Below are 17,470 nucleotides of genomic sequence, written 5' to 3'. Positions count from 1 at the left end.
TTTGCAAAACATAAAAAAGGCGGTGATTTTAAACATCAAGATGCTTATACGAATTTCAGAAATTCGATCACTTATATGGAAGATTTTTTTTTACATCATTATAGAATATTCTTTGATGTGTTATTATTGGCGCTAAGATAATTCGTCGATTTGTTTAAATCAATTAGTTGGTTTAAAAAACCCCCCTGCCCGAGTGTTATCATATCCCATCGATATAATTTAACATCAGGTATCATATCTGCGTTAACATGACATTGAGAACTGTCAAATTTTTGTTAATATTTTGATTTAATATTCTTGAGAAATTCCAATATACATAATAATATTGTAATCGTACAATACGCAAAAAATGAAGTTCAGCTTACTTTATTGAAATAAAAAAACTTTATATACTTTCGATAAATCTGACGGGATATTATTATTATTACGCTCCCAGTCAGTGTTGGAAAGTGTAAAAGAATGTGCAAATGACACGTCGTGCAGACTTCGTATATTATCGTTTTGCCCCGCATCGTTCATTCGGTTTTCGTCATTTGAAGCGGTCGTTTTGTCCGCAAAGTGTGTTCCCAACGAGGAGTAAAACTTTCTAAATTTTGAGTAGAAAGTGCAGCAATCAAATAATAAGTTTACTTCCCTGCCGATCGTTATATTAAGTCAAACACAATGGGAAGTAAGTACAACCCCCAACGAAAGTGCGAGTTTCTTTTGTGAAAATGCCGCAAACGCTCTTTACCCAATACAAAGTAGTGGCGGCGTCGGCAACACCCTCGAAAAAATACTTGCTTACGTATACAAAAAAAAGTTGAATACACTGCCGCTAATTGTGTTAAGTGCAGGCTTAAAAACGAAGGAAATTGCATTGCCAAAGCTAACAACGATCTCTTATTTGGTTTTCATTCATTATTTGCAGTTAAATTCCTTGAAGTTATTAAGCCCTTCTGCAGTATACTGCCAGAAATTGCAAAGCCTGAGCGCAAGGTATGTATGAGTTATTAACATTACAATGTATATTTAGGGATATATAACTATTAAAAAAAACAAAATTACTGATTAATAGTTTCTGTGTGTTAAAGTTTGGAGTTTACAATTTGTTTAATTTGTTCGGCCATGTGCCAGTGTTGCCAGCGCACGCGATTTTGCTTTCACTTGTCAGTCGGATGCGCCACGCAAACAATTTCGTGATTTCGTAGTAGACCACATAAACACAGAAGACGCAGTAAATTGTTGTTGTTTTAACACACAACAATAAAAATAATTCATTTATTCTAAAGTGCTATAATTTGATAAAAAGATGTGATATTCACGTTCTTAAATTTAAAAAAGTCTTAATATGTACTGATATTTTATTACTTAAATAATATTGCGTATTTTAATGAAACGATATGTACAGTTTCTTTAGGTAAAGTATTTAATACATTTTAGTTGCATTTTCATTCATGAAATTGAAAAGTTAAGTTCGTTTGCTACTATTCTTATCAAATACTAGTACTATTCCCTGACTACTTGTTGCCATACTACTATTTCGTACACACATTTTGACAAACAAATGCAATACCGCATACTACGTGGAAATGTCAAACTTCGGCTCGCACGAAGCGAGCACCCGACGCTTGCCGACGTCAACTTCGGGTTTGTTGTTGACACGACCATATGATGAGCACGATAAGCAAAACTTGATTTTTTTTTGTGTTGTTATTACACACGTCCACACGTAGACGCCAAAAAAGCATGTAGGTCAAAAAATTGCGGTAGTTTACAGTTTCATGACCATGATTTTAATAAATTGTTTTTATTTTAATATTTGAAATAAATTTCTGGAGTTAGGTTTTTTTTTAAATTAAATAAATAGCTGCATTGTTTTTTTTAATCGAACTTTACGTTGTATTACACTTTGTGCAATTAATGGGTAATTTTTTATAAGTGTTACTCAAATTTGATATTTAATTAATTTCAATTAAATAAATTAAATGTTTTTTTTTCTTGTATGTATCTGAATTATTTATAATTTATATTTTTATGAATAATTAATTTAATAATAATTATTTTAGTGAACTTTAAATGCTCCATTGATAAGCAAAGATGAGATTTATTAAACTAAGATTTGTTTTTACTTTTCGTCTTTTTGCAGATCCAATTCAGAGAAAAAGTGCTATGGACAGCAATCACTTTATTCATTTTCCTGGTGTGCTGCCAAATCCCCTTGTTCGGCATCATGAGCTCCGACTCCGCGGATCCCTTCTACTGGATTCGTGTGATTCTCGCCTCTAACCGTGGTACTCTCATGGAGTTGGGTATCTCCCCCATTGTGACATCTGGTCTGATTATGCAGCTGTTGGCTGGCGCCAAGATCATTGAGGTCGGTGATACGCCCAAGGATCGTGCGCTCTTCAACGGTGCCCAGAAGCTCTTCGGCATGGTCATCACCATTGGCCAGGCTATTGTCTATGTGATGACTGGCATGTATGGTGATCCATCGGAAATTGGCGCTGGCGTCTGCCTGCTGATCATCATTCAGTTGTTTGCCGCCGGTCTTATTGTCCTGCTGCTCGACGAACTGCTCCAGAAGGGTTATGGCCTCGGTTCTGGTATTTCCCTCTTCATCGCTACCAACATTTGTGAGACCATCGTGTGGAAGGCCTTTTCACCCACCACTGTGACAACCGGACGCGGCACCGAATTTGAAGGCGCTGTGATTGCGCTGTTCCATCTGATGGCCACCCGCAACGACAAAGTACGCGCCCTGCGTGAGGCTTTCTATCGCCAGAATCTGCCCAATCTGATGAACCTGTTGGCCACCATCTTGGTGTTTGCTGTGGTCATCTACTTCCAAGGTTTCCGTGTGGATTTGCCCATCAAGAGCGCCCGTTATCGCGGCCAGTACAGCAGCTATCCCATCAAGCTCTTCTACACTTCCAACATTCCCATCATTCTGCAGTCTGCGCTTGTTTCCAACTTGTACGTCATCTCCCAGATGTTGGCCGTCAAGTTCCAGGGCAACTTCTTCATTAACTTGCTCGGTGTGTGGGCCGATGTTGGTGGTGGCGGCCCAGCTCGCTCCTATCCCATTGGTGGTCTGTGCTACTATCTGTCGCCACCTGAGAGCGTTGGCCACATTCTCACCGATCCCATTCATGCGCTGCTCTACATTGTCTTCATGTTGGGCTCCTGTGCGTTCTTCTCCAAGACCTGGATCGATGTCTCTGGCAGCTCAGCCAAGGATGTAAGTCGAATCTCGACTTTCTTCAAGGGATTATTCATTACTTAATTTATTTTTCAATCGTTTCTAAATACAGGTTGCCAAGCAACTGAAGGAACAACACATGGTGATGCGAGGCCATCGTGAGAACTCGATGATTCATGAACTGAATCGTTATATTCCAACGGCCGCTGCTTTCGGTGGTCTGTGTATTGGCGCTCTGTCGGTTATGGCAGATTTCCTAGGCGCTATTGGCTCCGGCACGGGTATCCTGCTGGCTGTGACGATCATCTATCAGTACTTCGAAATCTTCGTTAAGGAGCAATCCGAAATGGGTGGCATGGGCACGCTGCTGTTCTAAGCAGCTGTACAATTGTAAACAACTAATTGTACAACAACTACATTAACAACAAAAACACAATACTTCATCATACTTCTCACATGCCTGCTCGCTCCGCCCTTCGCCCCCTCCCATCTATGCAAATTACACGGTTCGAAAACTTCCACACAATATCGCATCATTTTTAAGGCTGTTTACTTTGCAGGCTGAGCATAAATATTAATTGTGTGTTTAAATACGACAAGAATCGTTTTTCTATTAGTTTGTATTCAAATGTGAGACTTTATTGCTTAAGTTCAATATTTCTTTGGATTGATTGAATTTCAATGCAATTACTTTTTTTGTTTTAACTGAGTGTAATAATATAATTTAGATTCATTGATGATTACACGTGAAATTATTAAAACAAACAATGAATATATGAGTACATGAAAACGAACATTAAAATCATGCAACATACAAATTGTCATAATAATAAAACGTAAATTAGATAACATTTTTTAATTACAACAAATGTATTTTATACTCAGAGACAAAAAACATTAAGTTTGCAACTTATGGAAGTTTTTGCTTCTTTAGTTGGCGCATTGGCAATACAATATCTTTTAAACTAATGACAGTTGGGGTAATTTTTTAAATAAAATTATGTTAAACTGGACAACAATGGAGAAAAAGCCTTTTACTCAGCTAAGATTTGTAAATAAGTGTACTAATTTTAAAATTAAAAATTGTTTTAATTTAGAATTTTATTAATATTAAAAATGTTTGTAAAAGTAACGATTTATTATGCTTCAGGAATATCCATAATACCATTTTAGCTATCGAGGCAATCGACCCAATTTCCCTCGCATCGCTGCTGACAACACAAGGCATTTCTTCTTTCGCAAAATTTGGTCACACTTTGTTTAGCTGTAAAATGGAAAAATAATCATAAATAAAAATAAGAAACTATAGACGCTGTTTAAACAATAAAAAACGCAACAAAACACACGCACACATGCTCAAGCGCATTCTCACACGGCGATTTACTGCATGCGAGTGAAGAGTGCAGAAAGAAAAAGCAAACCAAACATACACCAAAATCATCAGGAGACGAATTGGGAGTTGAGTTTGCCATGTCAGCTCCACTTTCGCGCAACGTGCCGTATTTAAAGCAGCAGCTCACAGCGTTGCTGCACAACACATCGCCGGTGATAACGTTGATCTGTCTGGTGACTACTTTTGGCTATCTGCTCTCCTACTCGGAGACCGCGGTCCTGCTGCTGAGCGTAACGCCTGGATACATTCTGCCCAATGGCAAGTTCTGGATATGGACAGCGTTCACGTTCTGCTTCATCGAACTGCACTGGTGGGAGGTGATTGTCGATGTTATCACTGTGGGACTGTGCGGCAAAATGCTGGAGCCCCTTTGGGGTCAGTATGAGATGTTCAAGTTCTTTGCGCTGAGCAATTTTGGTGTCTCGCTGGTGACATCGATTTACTATTTATTTTACTATATGGTGACGAAGAACCCAACCATTTTGTTCGATGTACATATTCATGGCCTCGCTGGCTATGTGGCTGGCATTTGTGTTGCTGTGCGCCAGATAATGCCCGATCATTTGATCTTCAAGACACGCTACGGGCGTTTAACCAATCGGTAAGTGAGGTGTAACTATAAAGATAACTTGCTTTATCAGGTATTTGTTATTGCAGCAACGTGCCACTTACGGTGCTCATCTTTGCCATCATTGGCTGGGCCATTGGTATGCTGGATGGCACTTATCCTGCCATGTTTGCCTCTGGCGCAATTGTGTCTTGGATCTATTTGCGTTTTTATCAGCATCATCCCAATGGACGAGGCGACAGCTCGGAGAGCTTTACGTTCGTCAGCTTCTTTCCGAATGTCACGCAGCCATTCATCAGCATTCTGGTGAACCCAATTTATAGGTGCTGTTTGCGTGCGGGCGTCGTTAAGACGCCAACGCCATTGCGCAGCATTTCAACGGCCAGTTTAACTTCGGTCTCTGTGCAAATGCCAGGCGTGGATCCACATGATATTGAGCGTAGACGGTAAGTCACCTTTTTTTTGTGTTTTGACACTGCCTAATCATTGATTATGTTGGACAGACAAATTGCTCTCAAGGCACTGAGTGAGCGACTTAAGGCCACGGATTCCACGCGACATGCGCAGCTGCCCAAATCGTTTCCTCAGCAGCAGCAACAACATCACCATCATCAGCAGCAGCACAAGCATCACAGTCATGGAATAGGACACAGCCATGCGGCTGGTCACAGTCATGGCTCTGGCCACAGTCATGCAGGTGGCCATAGTCATGGCCATGGAGCTGGACACAATCATGGAGCGGCGCAGGCACCGCAGCCAGATTTTGTCAAGCCAAGCAGCAGCAGCAGTGCGACACAGCCTATTACAACGGCGCGGTCTGAGCCGCGAATGATCAGTACGATGAGTCAAATTGCAATACCGATGCCGGCGCCGCCGCCCAAAGAACAGACGAATCGTGAGCAGGGGACAGAGGGAAATGCGGCGACTGCTGCGACGCTCATCGATTTGAATGACGAGTCAGAAGCCTAGAATGTGTGTGTTTAACTTTTTTTAATTTGAACGTAAATGAATTTCTTTCGATATTTAAATGATCTGCTTATGATTATTTCGTGTATAACTGCAACAAGTGCGCTCTTAACTAACTGTATTTCCATGCCTATGCTTAAACCATAACAACACATGCATACATACGTGTAGTCTTCTAATTTGCTTGTGGCTAGACTACGCCCTTGTTGCATGCCCACATGCTGCAGTCGAAAGCGAATGCGAAAACAAGAAAAACCTTCCATCAACATAAAAAATAGCGCCTATTGTAGTTGATACATACTATATATACATGCATACTTTTTGTTGTAGTCTTTACATGTATTAAAAACAAAAATGCTTTATTTAGTTTATAATAATTAATGTAAATATATTTAAAAGCCCAAAAAACAAAAACATTTTTCTTTGCCCGCAAAATTTGAGTTTCAAATAGATTGGTGCGGAGTGGTTTCATTATAACAAAAAATTTGCAAAAAATAAAAATTTTTAGGTGTAATTTATTTTTATACAAGTGCTTGATTTTAGGCAGTGTTTAGTTTATTCAATACAAAAAAAAAAGTATAAATAAATAAAACTATCACACGTATAGTACTTGAAAATACTTGTAAACTGTCGCTCAACACTAGTATCGATACTTCATCTTTACAAATGTAGTATATTCCTTATAGATGAGAAAATACTGAAAAATATCATAAATTGTATATTTCGAGCTTTTGCTGTTACTTTTGCCACCATTTGTATTCAAGAAATGTCGTTACTCCATGTTTAGACTTGGGTTTTTCTTAAAATTATTTCATTTTTTATGTAATTTTGTAATTTTTTGTTTGTAATTTTGATTTACTAAAATTTTGTAATTTTAATGGTATTCATGTTACAAATATTGTAAAAATAAATAATATTTTTTTGAGCTTTCAAAAATTGCGGGTAACCAGCGGTTACTATGAATACGGCATATTTTAGCATATATTGCAATTCCACTTGTGGTCACCTTGCAGTTGGCCAACGAGATCGCATTGATTTTTAGTTTATTTGTGTGCTTGCCACTTGTTTTATTAAAGTATTATACACGTAAGACGTTGACAAAAATCTGTAGTGCAACCAACGCCTAGAAGATGTTGCCTTAATTATCCCGAAATCGAAAAACAAGTGGTTGCACTGTGTAAATACTGAGTTTGAGGCGCACAAACTGCGGGAAGATGGATAACGGGTGCCTTTGTAGGTTACAATCAGAAATGGGTCGCAACAACAATAATAGTGGACAACAACACAATACGAATGGTGGGCGCCTGCTGCGAAATGGTGAGTTAAAACTTCCGATAAGATGGACGCAAAAACATAAGTGGAATACCCGGAATGATAAGACGAATTTGTGATGGAAAAAAAGTTCTTAGCGGGCGGGTCTCTGACCACATATAAACAAACTCTTGTTATCTTTAAAAGCACACATCCACATTGGTATGCTTGTGTGCGATTGTTCCGCTTTTTTGGCGTTGTAGGTGTGGTTGTGTGCGTCGGCGTGTGTTCATATGTACATACATATGTATGTGTGGGTTCCGCGGTTTATTGCCTACGTGTAATGCAGTCGAAGTTAACGTTAGCGACGCTTCGTGGCAAAAACAAAAAATGAAATCATGCTAAACCGGCCTCGCATTATTTTTTCTTAATTTTTGACAATTCTTTGGCGCATTTACGTAAATGCCATTCGATTTGAACTCATAATTATTGTCCATAAACTAGTTTCACACTTGACGAAACTTGTTTGCAGCAGGAACTTAAACTGGAACTGAAACTGGGCTAGTCTAGGCATCGCCCTTTAGCATTCCTGGTTCTTTGTTTAGTTCCAAGCGCAACGGTTTTTTACTTTCACTTGCTGCAATGTTCAGGGCCGTTGAGTTTTGCAATACCTCTGTTTAAAATGATTTCAACAGCTCCCATTGCAATTGCTCAATATGATAAATTAACTAAAAATGTAATTGAAATTGTGTCTAGCATTTGCATTGGATGCTTCGAATTACAATAATTTTCCGCTATTTTTATTACTCAATGATTCAGTTTTAGTCTGTTAGTCGAATAATTCCTACTGCTATACATTATATACTAAGTGTATTTAAATTTGAATATCACACCTTTTTTAAAAGCCAAGAGCAGTCATAAAGTATTTCTCCATTGCTTTAATTGTTTTTATCTAATTCTAACGTCAGATAGAAGCTTAAGTGTGTGTGTGAGTCTGCTCCATATTACCGTGGTATTAATATGCGCCTGCAAGCACGTCAAAGCTCGCACAAATACAAGCGCGCACAACACAGTCACACAAGCAGTCACAATACAATACATACATATGTATGTAAATATACCTGCTTGTTTACACACATGCGCGCACGCCATTCAACAGCTGCTACTAAGCGACGTCAGCGTCGACGTTAGCGTTGGCGTCGGCGTCGCCTCGACTCGACGGACAGCTCCACTTTGTGAGCAAGAAAAACCACAGAGGGCGATCGATTGGCGCTCAGTTGCGGATTGGTTACCACGTACAACGAACGGTTCGTGTCTCTGTTTGTCATTATCAACATTTTATCGCGCTAGACAAATACAACGAAAATAAATAGGCAAAAAAAAGACAAGAGAGGCACTACACACTACTTCATCAACAAAATAAACATTTGCCAGCTAATTGCCACTAACTCCACTATTTATCTCTCTCCCCTCTCTTTGCTGCTTTCTTTTTTGCACTATTGCAACAGCAATTAAATCATCGCCAGCAACAGCAACAACAATGACAGATTACCAAACTCTGCACACACGACTCGCTCAGGTGGGCCAGGAGCATTTACTGAAATTCTGGCCAGAGCTCACAACGGATGAACGCTCCGCTCTGGAGCGGGATATAAACGAGCTCAATTTGAACGAGATTAAAATGTATTTTGATCGCGCCACCATTTCGATGAACGAGAATGGCATCAAACTGGACGACCGCCTGCAGCCGATACCCGATGACCAAATACTATCGATAGCCCGCACTAGCGAGGACAAATTGAACTCGTATCGTGAGGAAGGACTTCAACAGATTAGCGATGGGCGTGTCGCTGTGCTGCTTATGGCAGGTGGACAAGGTGAGTTTTTCCCCTTTTCTCTTTCTCTTCATTGCAATCTAAACACAATTGTTATTTGATGAGTGCATCAACTGCTCAGGGGCCGTGGGGTTTAGTTGAATTTCATACCTGGTTGCCAAAAATAGAGGCATCTCCCTTTTAATATACAAATACACACATATACATATAAGAGTATGATTCATTGTCTTATCTATAGCACACACATATACAGGAAATACAGGGGGAAATCGGGCAAACTATCACTGAATATAAGAAGCTTTATCAACAGTTAGAAAACTGATATACTTTTTTCGAAACAAATCGAAATTCCTATCAAAAACTTTGTCTTTTTCGTCATTAAATCTCAATGAAAATTGAGAGAGTTATTAAAAAAAATTAAAAATCTATCAGATGTTTCAGATATTTTTGTGTTTTGACATCGAATATCAAACAAATAATGAATTGGTTGCGTGATAAACATCTGTTGCTTGCCTTCACTACATAACAGATATTAGATAAATAGACACACTACACAGAGAGCAGATAGATTGTTTTTTGTTTCTTTGTTATTGCAGATATTTTTAACTATTTCTGTTCGCAATCGCCTTGAGATGCAATAAAGAAAATGTAAATTAAAAAAATATTTGCAAAGACAGCAACAATGCAGACTTGTAAGTCTCTCTGTATGTGTGTACTTATATCTGTGTGTTTGTGTTCAAAAAAGCTAATTAGCTTGATATAAAAATGCTCCATCAAATTTACAGACACACACATGTAAAGCTCACACACACACATTTACAAATGAGCTCAATCAGCTGCTGCCCACTCATGCAGCGGTCATTTCTGTAGTTGTAGTTGTTGGTCTCACTGTGACGTTGTTGTTGCTGCCTGTAATTTGTAATTCAGTGTGCAAGACACGCCACACAGCAAACAGCAACAGTACAAAGCAATAACAATTTAAGCCATTCTTATGGCCAGCCAATACTCTCGACTTTATTCCATTCCCAGTTGCCTTTCTTTTTTTTGTTTTGCTGAATTCAAGCTCTGGTTTTTTGTTGCGCGCCATTTGACATTTCCCGTTTATAATGTTTTAGCCTGCTGCAAAGCGAAATCACGTAATTGCCTTTAAAGAAAAATCAACAACAAAGATGTGAACAAACAACCCCACTAGCCTCTTGGCATTTTGTTGGTTACTTTTATTACGTATTTTTGACACGTAACGTAACTCTAAGTAACGGTGAAAATTGTAGGCGGCATTGCGTTGCCAACTGTCACCGAATATACTGTCTATCGATAACAATCTCGCGTTCTCTAAGCTGACAAAAAAAAAAAATCACAAAACGAAAATTAACAACAAAAGCGAAGTAATAATTAATTGAATAACCGGTAGTGTATAGCTGACCTTATGACAGGTTTAAATGCTAAATAGCTACAAGAGTTGCAACAAAAACAAAACAACGGTTATTGAAAGCGAAACCACGGTGGAAATAAAAGAAACGAGTTTTTAAGGTCAACCGGCTGGGAGCCCAGCAAAGAAAGATAGTCACTTTAAAGAGTCGCCTTTTCTGCATGAGATCAGACAGATAATGTAGTTAGTACTGCTGTATTTGTCCTTTGTACTGTATAAAGTATGCGTTGGAATGTCGATAAATACTTATCGATAAAATAACTAAGAACGGCTCTCAGCACTTTGAGTTGTGTTCTTTACAAATCTTGTACTAAGCTTGACATACATACATACATATGTATGTACATATGTATGTAGCTCTAGTACAGAGTTAAGAGCTAACTTTCAAAGATTCCTTTAGAAAATTGATATATATTTCAAGTTTATCCTTTTACAATGTGTTTACATTTTTTTTCTTAATAAATTATAATACAATTATTAAAATTGTATAGATAAGAACAGTAAATATTATTAATATGTGTTAAAATATTTTTTTTTTTTCGAAAATCAGAAAATAACAAAACTACTTTCAATTTATACTGTCTATTAATAATCTGCAAATAATTATAAATACAATTTTTAATAGATAAACTACATAGCTACTGCAAAGTATAAAGGTAGCAACAAATAATAAATATTCATTGTTTGCAAAAAAAAATTCAAACCTGTTTGGTTTCTATCATTGGTATTTGTAATTAAATTTTTAAGGACTGCAAACTTAACTAAATCTATAAATTCATACAGTCGATTGACACCGATTATTATATCTTTAATCTATAAATATCTAAAAAAAAATGTATGCAATTCATTGCAGGCACACGACTCGGCTTCGACCAGCCCAAGGGCATGTACGATGTTGGCCTCGAATCGCACAACACGCTTTTCCGCATTCAGGCCGAGCGCATATTGAAACTGGGCCAGTTGGCCGAGGAGTTGACCGGCAAGCGGGGACACATTGTGTGGTACATAATGACATCAGAGCACACCAAGCAACCGACTCTTGCATACTTTGAGGCAAACAATTACTTTGGCCTGCAGGAGGAGAACGTGCTGCTCTTTGAGCAGGGATCGTTGCCATGCTTCGACTACGATGGACGCATCATACTTGACGAGAAGCATCGCGTGTCCCGCTCTCCCGATGGCAATGGTGGCATCTACCGGGCCATGCAGGTCTCGGGAATTCTCGATGATATGCAGCAGCGAGGCATTCGCTATTTGCACGCACACAGCGTGGACAATATTCTGATCAAGGTGGCTGATCCCGTCTTCATTGGCTACTGTGCTCAGGAGAAGGCCGACTGCGCGGCCAAAGTGGTGGAGAAGTCAGCGCCTAATGAAGCTGTGGGCGTGGTGGCCATTGTGGATGGCAAGTACCAGGTTGTGGAGTACAGTGAGATCTCTGCCAAGACCGCCGAGATGCGCAACTCGGATGGACGCTTAACTTTCAGTGCGGGCAACATATGCAATCACTTCTTTACCGCCGATTTTCTGCAGAAGATTGGCAGCACCTATGAGCGTGAACTGAAGCTGCATGTGGCCAAGAAGAAGATACCGTTTGTGGACAATGCCGGCAAACGCTTGACGCCCGATAAACCCAATGGCATCAAGATCGAAAAGTTCGTCTTCGATGTATTTGAGTTTGCCGAGAAGTTTGTGGCCATGGAAGTGCCACGTGAGGAGGAGTTCAGTGCGCTTAAGAATGCCGATGCCGCTGGCAAAGATTGCCCCAGCACAGCGCGTGCCGATCTGCATCGGTTGCATCGCAAATATATTGAAAATGCCGGTGGCATTGTGCACGGTGACATCTGTGAGATTGCACCGTCTGTCAGCTATGCTGGCGAGAATCTCGCCCATCTTGTCGAGGGCAAATCGTTCAGCAGTCCCGTGTATCTGCGTGATTCCCTGCAAGGACATCTCTAGACCCATACATATATATATGTACATATAGACTGATGAATGTGGATAGTTTCATTTGTGTATACACAATTTTGGTTCAATTTCAATACGATACGATTATACTATGTTTAAGATAAAAGCACGAAAATTCCATAGTTTTCAGTACTTAAGCGCAACTTGTCTATAACTCAGTTGCCCCAATTATGTTTTGTCTCGTTTAACTACTTATTCTTTGTGCAATCGTTATGTGAATATATACATATATATACAATACCATATAATATATGAATATTTTAATATGTTGTCAAATACAACTGATTCGATTCGTTTTTATTTAAATGGTTGGAACGCGCCTTTAATTTGCATACATTTAAATTGTTATGGATCCCAAAAAGTTCGATTTTATCCGAACCAGTTTTTGTTTCTACATTCTAGATTCAAAGCCTTTTTGCTTAATTTTTAACATACGTCATTTTTATTTAACTTAATGGATTGTACGTAGGGAATTGACGCATATCTACAAAATCTATTCCAATATATATATATTATTATATATATTAACAAATCTTTCTTGGCCTTCACACAGTAAGCGCATTTAATCTTCATAATCAAAGAAGTTTGAGATCCAGTTTCGTCTCTAACTGGTTGTGCTTAAAACCCGCCTCAAATATGTTGACTGACATCGTCAATCGTCTGAATGATACATCAGTTTTTTTTTTCATGTTCCAATATAATTTTATTATGTTTTAACTAGAAAATTGAACTCTGCTACATTTAAAAAAAATGGTTAGGCCTTATAATTAAAGCAATGGTTATTAAAAGACGTTAACATTAATGTTCTTAAGATTAGTAAAGAAGGAAATGAGTCTTAACTATGATTCCCTGCAAATGTTCAAGGAATTAGCCACAACTAACTGAGCGTGTCCTTTCCAAACTTCGTTTCAAATTGCGGACAATCTATTCTCCCGCGACAATCCGATCAATATACCACTCCATAGAAGGAAGCGATTCTACGACCAAACTCAAATGCGATTATTTAATATTAAACTTCATGTTTGGCAGCACTTCTTCGATCCATTCCACGCTGATCTCCGTCACCTGTCGCAGGAAATTGTGCTCCGTTTGCACCATCTCACTGAAGAGGATGCATTGGGGCTTGTACTTGCCGTGCAGCACACTGGAAGGATGGATTTTGGCCTTTACACGTCCACTAAGAGTCAAGTAGTGTCCCTCCTTTTGCAGCGTGGCCATGTTATCGAACAAACCCGTCAGCAGACACTTCTTGACTGCATCTAAATTGTCTCCGCAACTATTCGAAGCCAGGCCAATTCTGTTGCATATCTCGACGAGCTGATTGCGTACATTGCGGGCATAGTTTAGATTCCTAATGTTCAGGAAGTTGTCATGACACCAGACTTTGGGTTTATCCGTTTTCTGAAATGTCGCAAACACATTGAGCAGAGTCAAATGATCGCCGTGCTTGGACTGAAACTTGGCATGTGCCAACGCTGCCAATTCACTTTTGTCCGTGTGTCCAATGAAAACATTGTCGCTAGACAAAGCGGCCACCAAGCTGAGCATCTCTTCCATGCAACCAAAACTGGGAGCCGCCAGCAACAATTTAGCAAATCTCGGATCCAGGGGGAACTGGGCCATCAAGCGACCCGTGCTCGTTATTGCGGGTGACGTTGCAGCGGCTTTGATGGCGCCCAACTGCTCCAAGGCCTTGTAGGCGCTTTGCACGCCCTCCGGATGTGGCGTATCGATGAAATCAAAGCTGGCACAATCAATGCCAAGCGCCAGCAGCTGCAACACCGTCGACGTCAAGTTGGCACGCAGTATTTCTGGTTGAGCGGCAGCCTTGAACTTTTCCATGTTGCTCTTGGTGTAGGTGCGATAGCATTTTCCTGGGGCATCCCGTCCAGCACGTCCACTGCGCTGCCAGGCCTGCGCCTGTGAGATACGCACAGTCTTCAGGGTGTCCAGACCTGTGGAAGGATTGAACGACTTCTCCTTGACGTAGCCACAGTCGATGACACAGCGAATGCCCGGTATGGTGATCGATGTCTCGGCAATATTTGTGGCCAGCACAATTTTGCGCGTGTTCGCGGGCACAGGGAGAAAGCATTCCAGCTGCTTGCCCTGCGCCAGCTGCGCGTACAACGTGAAAACACGCACATCCGACGGACCCGAGTTATTGATCCGCGCTAGCTGTCGAATCTGCTGAGCCAGCGCCTCAATCTCCTCCTGGCCGGTAAGAAAGATGAGCACATCATGATTTATGGGCTCATGGCGATGAATATCAAACAGCGTGACCAGCGCAGCATGTATATAATCATCCTGTGACTCCTTGGCGTGCATCACACGCACCGGATGCGTGCGTCCCTCCAGATACATGCCCTTAACCTTAAAGTACTGCCCGAAATGATCAATGTCCATGGTGGCTGACGTAATGATCAGCTTCAGCTTGGCCATTTTGTGTTTGCGTCGCTCCTGTTGCGCCTCCTTCACTATGCCAAACAGCACATCCGCATTCACAGTTCGCTCGTGCGCCTCGTCCAGCATAATAGCAGAATATCTGCGCAATAGCCGATCCCCGATGGCCTCGCGGAGCAATATGCCATCGGTTAGATAGCGTATGCGTGTGCGTTCCGTCGTCGTGTCTTCGAAGCGCACCGTGTAGCCCACAGTGTCGCCCACGTTGCACGACAGCTCCTGCGCCACTCGCTTGGCAATTGTGATGGCAGCGACGCGACGTGGCTGCGTGATGCCAATGATGCCATTGGTGGCATAGCCGGCCTGCAGCAGAAACTGCGGTATCTGTGTCGTCTTGCCTGAGCCCGTCTCGCCCATGATTAGTAGAGTATCGTTGGCCTCCACCTCCTTGAGGATGCGTTGGCGGCAATTATAAACAGGCAGCGCCTTGCGATCCTGCTCAATGGTGTTCTTCTTCATCACGTTCTTACCGTACTGATGCTGTTGTTGCTGTTGCTTGGGCGGAAAATAGTTAGGCTTCTTGATAGAGTTTTGCTCCTTCATCGGTTCTATTTTGCGCTTCATCGGGAACACGGAGGCCATTCCCGAGCTGCCATTGCTGTTAATCATGTATTTGGATTCCATGTTTGCTCTGCACATAAGAGAAAACCATTAAACACTTATTTACTAACGTGTATTCTGCTGTTTTCAAAACACTTACTGCGAACATGAAATGTCTAAATAAATACAAATACACGCGTTATCTCTAGTTAATAATTGCGGTGGAGGAACACATCAATGGCACTATTACTGCATTATTGTTTTTACAATTTATGAGCACATCAATTTCTAATGGCAAACATCATCCAGTTACACATAAATAATTTCATATCATTTATTATTGTATTATTAGTTACTCTTTTAGATGAATTGTTTCTTAAAAAAGAGCTTTCTTAACACATGTGTCGGGATGTGACCACAAGATAAATTTAAAAAATATGCGTTTCAAGTCCCAAATATACTAGATCTAAAATACCTAAATGTTCCGCTGGCCCACACTGTGGCGATGGCGCTGCACGAAATGCCAAATGCTATCGAAAAATACCCAGCTACTCAGGGCTCTCAACTACTATTTCTATTTATTGAATAATAAAACCAAAAAGTTAATCTACTTAAATAATCTTATGAATAGACAGTCAAACTAAATACTGGGAACACCAACCCAGCTAAATTCTCACTGGTCACTGAAAAATACTTGAATTTGTGCAGAGGTTCGTTGTGAATGGTAAATTGGAAATCAGCTGTTTTCGTTTTTTCATCGGTGCGTACTTTTCATAACATTTTTACTTTGCACAAAAATTTTTCAATAATTTAATATACAGAAGTAAGGAAACAGAAAAATGGTTGCCGGCGGTGCCTCAGATACGGGTGGCGTTAAGCCAATGGCCATTGCGGGCCGCATGGTGCGCGAACGTGAGCGTTTAATTGGTATGACACCCGATGAACGCGCTTGGCGCAAACAGTGGCTGAAGGATCAGGAGCTGCACCATGGACCACGTAAAGTTCCAGCCCTGGAGCTGGAACTCAACAATCCCATCAAGCGCTTGTACCGTGCACCATTGGACACCATTACCAAAGTTCTGTCACCGGCACTTGTGAGTTTCGCCCCCTTAGAGTCTCATTATGTAATCGATGCAATAGATTAATTTGATTTTTGTTTATTGTGACTTTTAAGGGATTCCAACGTGCCTTCACAGTGCGCTATTGGACAGGAAAGGCACTAATCGCGCTGACTGGCATTTATGCTGGTGCCTATTATTTTAAATACAATCAAAATGTGAGTCCTTCTTGATCTCCTTGTAAATACAGCCATTTAACTTGGCATTTGCCTGTAGGATTGGACTCGTAAGGGCGGCTGGCGTGTAATTTCGTCGCGCAAAGCGTGTCTGCCTGGAGACGAAGGTTATCCCCGTGTCTCGGATCGTTCGGCGCCTTCGGATTATGCGGCGCGTGGCTTCAAGCAATCGCCCATATAAGCATTGGAACTTATATTTTCTTTAGTTTCAAATATTAATGTTAGCAAAAACGAATTCGCAATAAACTTGGAGCACACTCAAACAACAGTCGGTCGTAAGTGAATGAAGTTGTCTATATTTTGTCATGGCTGTGCTACAAAATTTTTGTGCTGCGTTTGCCATAAATACTATTTTCTTTTTGTTTTCTTCAAAAGCAACATAAGCATTTTTTGCAGCTGTGCCAATTTCGTGTGTTTAACCATTTAGTTTCTTTTATTGTGATATTCGAGTTTCACAGCATTAAGTCGCAGCGCAGTAATTTCGTGTCGTCCTCTTTATTCAAATTCAAATTCGCGCGCCTTTATCGAAAATTCCTGATTGAAAATATTTTCTCATTTCTATGTTAAGTGTTTACTATTGAT

The 17,470-nt window shown here is 40.3% G+C and overlaps 5 protein-coding genes across 6 annotated transcripts; 4 read left to right on the top strand and 1 right to left on the bottom strand.

The window, feature by feature from the left end:
- Nucleotides 1-508: 508 nt before the first annotated feature.
- LOC132798232 (protein transport protein Sec61 subunit alpha) lies at nt 509-4,034 on the top strand. The gene is made up of 4 exons (XM_060810016.1): nt 509-670; nt 911-978; nt 2,129-3,220; nt 3,294-4,034. Exons 1-4 carry the CDS (start codon nt 664-666, stop codon nt 3,555-3,557), a joined length of 1,431 nt encoding a protein of 476 aa, XP_060665999.1. The 5' UTR covers nt 509-663; the 3' UTR covers nt 3,558-4,034.
- Nucleotides 4,035-4,277: 243 nt separating this feature from the next.
- Nucleotides 4,278-6,725, top strand: LOC132798233 (transmembrane protein 115). Its single transcript, XM_060810017.1, has 3 exons — nt 4,278-5,175; nt 5,232-5,588; nt 5,646-6,725. The coding sequence occupies exons 1-3, from the start codon at nt 4,652-4,654 to the stop codon at nt 6,109-6,111; spliced, it is 1,347 nt and encodes a 448-aa protein (XP_060666000.1). The 5' UTR covers nt 4,278-4,651; the 3' UTR covers nt 6,112-6,725.
- Nucleotides 6,726-7,110: 385 nt separating this feature from the next.
- On the top strand, nt 7,111-12,859 carry LOC132798230 (UDP-N-acetylhexosamine pyrophosphorylase). 2 transcript variants are annotated; one of them, XM_060810015.1, is made up of 3 exons: nt 7,111-7,425; nt 8,868-9,236; nt 11,477-12,859. In XM_060810015.1, the coding sequence occupies exons 1-3, from the start codon at nt 7,323-7,325 to the stop codon at nt 12,580-12,582; spliced, it is 1,578 nt and encodes a 525-aa protein (XP_060665998.1). In that variant the 5' UTR covers nt 7,111-7,322; the 3' UTR covers nt 12,583-12,859. The 2 variants fall into 2 exon arrangements, with proteins under 2 accessions (XP_060665998.1, XP_060665997.1); XM_060810014.1 differs by lacking the exon at nt 7,111-7,425 and adding an exon at nt 8,573-8,666.
- Nucleotides 12,860-13,276: 417 nt separating this feature from the next.
- Nucleotides 13,277-16,092, bottom strand: LOC132798229 (ATP-dependent RNA helicase DHX33). Its single transcript, XM_060810013.1, has 2 exons — nt 15,755-16,092; nt 13,277-15,685 (listed from the first exon to the last, which is right to left on the bottom strand). The coding sequence occupies exon 2, from the start codon at nt 15,676-15,678 to the stop codon at nt 13,591-13,593; it is 2,088 nt and encodes a 695-aa protein (XP_060665996.1). The 5' UTR covers nt 15,679-15,685; nt 15,755-16,092; the 3' UTR covers nt 13,277-13,590.
- Nucleotides 16,093-16,206: 114 nt separating this feature from the next.
- LOC132798234 (uncharacterized) lies at nt 16,207-17,172 on the top strand. Its single transcript, XM_060810019.1, has 4 exons — nt 16,207-16,354; nt 16,416-16,688; nt 16,769-16,870; nt 16,929-17,172. Exons 2-4 carry the CDS (start codon nt 16,434-16,436, stop codon nt 17,067-17,069), a joined length of 498 nt encoding a protein of 165 aa, XP_060666002.1. The 5' UTR covers nt 16,207-16,354; nt 16,416-16,433; the 3' UTR covers nt 17,070-17,172.
- Nucleotides 17,173-17,470: the final 298 nt, after the last annotated feature.

Source organism: Drosophila nasuta, chromosome 2L, assembly GCF_023558535.2.
Source record: "Drosophila nasuta strain 15112-1781.00 chromosome 2L, ASM2355853v1, whole genome shotgun sequence".
In the NCBI taxonomy this organism is placed as follows: Eukaryota; Metazoa; Arthropoda; class Insecta; order Diptera; family Drosophilidae; genus Drosophila; species Drosophila nasuta.
This window is presented reverse-complemented; position numbering and strand designations above follow the sequence as displayed.

Coding starts and splice junctions, on each gene's coding strand:
- LOC132798229 (XM_060810013.1), bottom strand. CDS start 15,678: ATGGAATCCAAATACATGATTAACAGCAATGGCAGCTCGGGAATGGCC.
- LOC132798233 (XM_060810017.1), top strand. CDS start 4,652: ATGTCAGCTCCACTTTCGCGCAACGTGCCGTATTTAAAGCAGCAGCTC. Junction 5,176..5,231: donor TACGGGCGTTTAACCAATCG/GTAAGTGAGGTG, acceptor TTGTTATTGCAG/CAACGTGCCACTTACGGTGC. Junction 5,589..5,645: donor CATGATATTGAGCGTAGACG/GTAAGTCACCTT, acceptor TATGTTGGACAG/ACAAATTGCTCTCAAGGCAC.
- LOC132798230 (XM_060810015.1), top strand. CDS start 7,323: ATGGATAACGGGTGCCTTTGTAGGTTACAATCAGAAATGGGTCGCAAC. Junction 7,426..8,867: donor TGGGCGCCTGCTGCGAAATG/GTGAGTTAAAAC, acceptor CTATTGCAACAG/CAATTAAATCATCGCCAGCA. Junction 9,237..11,476: donor GCTTATGGCAGGTGGACAAG/GTGAGTTTTTCC, acceptor AATTCATTGCAG/GCACACGACTCGGCTTCGAC.
- LOC132798232 (XM_060810016.1), top strand. Junction 979..2,128: donor TTGCAAAGCCTGAGCGCAAG/GTATGTATGAGT, acceptor GTCTTTTTGCAG/ATCCAATTCAGAGAAAAAGT. Junction 3,221..3,293: donor CTGGCAGCTCAGCCAAGGAT/GTAAGTCGAATC, acceptor TTCTAAATACAG/GTTGCCAAGCAACTGAAGGA.
- LOC132798234 (XM_060810019.1), top strand. CDS start 16,434: ATGGTTGCCGGCGGTGCCTCAGATACGGGTGGCGTTAAGCCAATGGCC. Junction 16,689..16,768: donor AAGTTCTGTCACCGGCACTT/GTGAGTTTCGCC, acceptor GTGACTTTTAAG/GGATTCCAACGTGCCTTCAC. Junction 16,871..16,928: donor ATTTTAAATACAATCAAAAT/GTGAGTCCTTCT, acceptor ATTTGCCTGTAG/GATTGGACTCGTAAGGGCGG.